Source organism: Emiliania huxleyi (genome assembly GCF_000372725.1).
Source record: "Emiliania huxleyi CCMP1516 unplaced genomic scaffold EMIHUscaffold_753, whole genome shotgun sequence".
Taxonomy (NCBI): domain Eukaryota; phylum Haptophyta; order Isochrysidales; family Noelaerhabdaceae; genus Emiliania; species Emiliania huxleyi.
Genome location: NW_005196360.1, coordinates 18808 through 22682, shown reverse-complemented (window position 1 = coordinate 22682; position 3875 = coordinate 18808). Strand labels below are relative to the sequence as shown.

Sequence of the window (3875 nt, the reverse complement as noted above, 5' to 3'; positions counted from 1 at the left end):
GGCACAATTTGGGTGGAAAGGATGTCTCCCTCGGCTGCTTTGGCTCGGCGGTGGAGGCGGCGGTGGCGTACGCGCGGGCGGTCGGCGAGGAGGGGTCGGCGCCGCCGCCGCGCCCCGCGAAGCGCCCGCGCGAGTCTGCCGCTGCGCCCGCGCCAGAGCCCACCGCCCCTTCCTCCGCTCCCGCCGCCGCCGCCGCCGCCGCCGCCTCCTTTGCCCCGCCCGCGCCCTCCCTGCCTCCGAGCCGCCTCTTCGAGCTCCTGCCCGACGGCCGCACCGTCCACAAAGAGGCGCCTCCCGACAATGGCGGCATGGCGGCCGTCGCCGACGCGCTCGGGCGCATCGGGCTACAGTCCTACGTCGCCGCGTTTGACTCCGAGGGCTTCGACGACATCGACTTTCTGCTCGGGCTGGACAGAGCCGAGCGGGCCGCTGTGGCGACGGCGACGGGCATGGATGCCAAACCGGGGCACGCGGGGAAGTGGGTCAGGTTTGGCTTCGGGGTGCCTTGACAATCACCAATTCAGTACGTTTTCCCGTCGTGCCTTCCTTCTCTTCTCTTATTCATAACAGCAGTGAGGGACTGTGTGAGAATTCGATTGTTCCCTCTCGCAGCCGCGAGCTGCGCTGCGGGGTGCCGGTGGTATAGCCGTACGTATGTCTCTCGCTCTGTATCGTGGTATGGTGAATGTTGAGTGCAAAGAAAGTAGAAATGTCGGGGTTAGACTCACTGCCACCTCTTGCTCTCCGTCGACCCCATCCCGTTACAGGCGGCGTAGCAGCAGCCACGCTGCCGCCCAACTTCCGTATCCCGCCACCAACAAACCCGGCAGCGTCGGAGGGCCGCCAGTCTTACGGACCACCGCGAGCGCGCCGCAGCAAAAGCCCGCCAGCGCAAGCACGCCCTTTATGCACGAGGTCAAAAACTGGTCCAAGGCTGCGCTGCTCGACCCGCCAGCTGAAGGAGCAGCGCGGCGCACGAGCCAGAGGCTCAGAGGCACTCCGGTGGGAGCCGTGGAGAAGACGGCTGCGAGAAGCGGCGAGCTCGAGCGGGCCGCTGCCGAGACGGCGATGAGCACGAGCATCGAGACGACCAGGTCCATCGCCGCTGCTCCACCGCCGCCCCCACGCAGCCGCATCGCCTTGCGCTGCTGCTCCTCGCGGAGCTCGTCGGCGGTCGGATTGTACGTGATTATGCCAGCTAGAAGAGCCAGCGTCGGCACCGTGAGGAGGGTCACAAAGAGCCGCCTCGACGACTCGGGGACGGTGACCGTCTCCTCAGCAGGCGAGTAGGGTCGGAAGAGCGCAGCACCGTCGTCCCCATCCTCATCCGCTTGCGAAATTCGCAGGCGAGTGGGCGGGGCACGAGCGGCGACGGCGGGGAGCTTGATTTCTGGGCGCGGGTGAGCAAGGGTGGCCGAGGTGAGAGAGAGCGTGAGCATGCACTTGGCTGTCGGCGCCCCACCGCCCGCGCGGCGCGAATTTCTTTTTACATTTGTCCTAAGAAAGAGAAACGAGGAAGAAAGAGGAGTGGAATCAACAACCCCTAAAAGAAACAAAGGAAGGAAACGGAAATAAAAACGAGGGCTGGGTCGAGAAACCCTAAAAGAAACAAAGAAACCCATAGGTCCAAAAACACACATGTACATGTAACACAAACAAAACGCCCAAGTACTCGCTCTCTTTTATGTCCCACCATGCAGAGCGCATCTCTCTCTCTGTTGTGCGAGGCGTGAACCGCGCCATTCGCTCTCACCTGGCAACCCTGTCTGCACGTCTCGCGCGCGCGTGAACAGGGCTCCAGGCCCCAAATTACGTGTGAGTGTTAGAGTTGTTTGGTATTGCTAAAAATCTCTCTCTCACATGTACATGTGCAGAGAGAGATTTTTAAAGACCAACAAGAAATCACGACTCTCACAGTGATTTGGGCTCGGCAGCTTGTTAGCCCTCAGCCGAAGCTGGGGCCGGTCCCGTAGCCGAGAGAGCCCGCGCCGATGAGTTCGACGCGGTCGGGGGGGCCTGCGAAGACGGAAGAGGCCAGCGAGATGGCGATCGCTGTACTTCATGGGGGTCATCAAGTGACCGCGGCTGACAAGCCAGAGGTCGATACTCTGGGCGACCCATCGGATGCCACGAATGCCTGAAGGAGAGGGAGGCGAGGCCAGAGGCAGGCTCAGCTGCTCTCGGGTGATCCCGCTTTGGTGGCCGAAGGACCCGATGGTCCTGTCACATTCGTTCGTGGGGTCGCGGGGGTAGAAGAATTCGAGGTAGAATCGAGTCAGCACATCCTTGTAGTACAGCGGACCGCCAAACTCACCGGCAGCATCCGCAGGGAGGCAGCATATGAGGCACCAGTCTTCTGCGAAGAGCTCAACAGCTGCGGCCGCGATGGCAGAGTCGGCCGCGGTTCGAGCGAGCAGCTTTTGGCTGCGGGATCGAATCGCGGAAGGCTCATGCCCTCGCGGAGCGCGCGGGTGTGCGAAATGCGACAAAAGACGAAAGACGACAGGCGCCTGAGCGCTGTACGCCTGAACTTTTGTCGCCGCAATCGCCACCGCCGCCATCTTGACGAGCAGCGCGAGCGCGCTCGTCGGCGGCCAGCCGTCGCGGGCCGGGCCGAGCCCGGCCTCAACCGGCCGCGCCGCCGCAGCAGGCCCGGAGGCCCACATGGCGGCCGACCAGCTGATAAGGAGCTCTCTCTAGTCCATGTGCATGCAAATAGGAAAGAAAGAAAACAGACAACCTCATCATCACGCGCCAAGCGGGAGGGAAGTGGATGGGGCGGCCCTGAGCCGACCTAGCCCCAGACCGCGGAACGGGGCGCCCAACACGTGCCCGGATTACTGTGCCCTCCCCGGGTGCAGCCTTTCGGTTCGTGAAGGGTCGGTGCGAGTCGTGCTTTCCTCGATCCCCCTCCCTCCCCCGCCATCTCCGCCGCTTTGGCTCTCTAGCCTTACCACCATCGGGGAGGCGGCGAGGCGAAATCAGACTCGGTCGAGAGACCCCAGATTGGCATCCATGCCTTTCTGGACAGGGTGGCCCGCCACAACGACCCCTGTAATTGCGACTCGCCGCTTTCCTCCCGCTGTGATCCTTGTCTTGGTTTGCCAAGAAACAGACCTAAAACCCAAGAGAGGCTGCAGCACCTCGATTTCTCGTTTGTAAAATTCTCGCTGCCCTCTGGACCCTGGCGAGTAGAGGCCCCGCCCACCCAGGGTACCCTCTCCGAGGACCCATTGGGTAGCTCTTTCGAGGACTCGAGGGCTCTGCCCAAGAGACCTCGAGAGAGCGTGCGTGTGCCTCTACTCGCCAGCCTCTGGACCGAACAACAGCCACGCCATGGCCAAGCTCGGAGAGGGCGACGACCGGTGGATCGTCAAGGAGCGGGAGGTGCGTGGCCTCCACGTGCCTGCGAGGGCAGCCACGCCACTGCGCCGGCCGCTCCACTGCTCTCGCCCTCTCCCGCCGGCAGGACGGCCGCAATGTGAACAACTGGCACTGGTCGGAGACGAGCTACACGGAGTGGGCACGCGAGAAGCTCGGCGCACGCTTCGAGGGCGTCGCCATCGGCGACGGCACGCGCAGCGCCGGCAAGCTCCTCTCTCTCGAGACGATGAAGGGAGATGTGACTGTGCAGTCGCGCAAGCAGAAGCGCTTCCCTCTGTGCGCGGCACGGGTGGCGGGTCGGGCGCTGCTCGTCCATAGCACCGACCGGCTCGCTCCGTCCCTTCTCCCAGGTACGAGCTCGAGCTCACCATCCGATGGGAAGGCCAGCTCTTTGATGCGAGCGGAGGGACGGCCGTGGAGGCGCGCTCTCTCTCTCTCCCTCCTCCCTCCTCCCTCCTCACTCCCTAGTCCCTCCCCCCTCTCCCTCCCTC

General features: G+C 63.8%; 2 protein-coding genes across 2 annotated transcripts in view; both read left to right on the top strand.

Annotated features, from left to right (window-relative positions):
* EMIHUDRAFT_120966 (hypothetical protein) lies at positions 1 to 1290 on the top strand (the record flags this gene model as incomplete). The annotated part of the gene is made up of 2 exons (XM_005760450.1): positions 1 to 487; positions 768 to 1290. Coding segments are annotated over 2 exons (1010 nt in total), but the record flags the coding sequence as incomplete, so codon positions are not given.
* A 2023-nt stretch (positions 1291 to 3313) lies between these two features.
* Positions 3314 to 3875, top strand: part of EMIHUDRAFT_471104 (hypothetical protein) — a 1423-nt gene continuing 861 nt past the window's right edge. The window contains exons 1-2 of the mRNA XM_005760449.1: positions 3314 to 3387; positions 3470 to 3734. Coding sequence (XP_005760506.1) covers positions 3337 to 3387; positions 3470 to 3734 — 316 coding nt within the window. The 5' untranslated portion in view covers positions 3314 to 3336. The remainder of the gene's footprint in view (positions 3388 to 3469; positions 3735 to 3875) is intronic.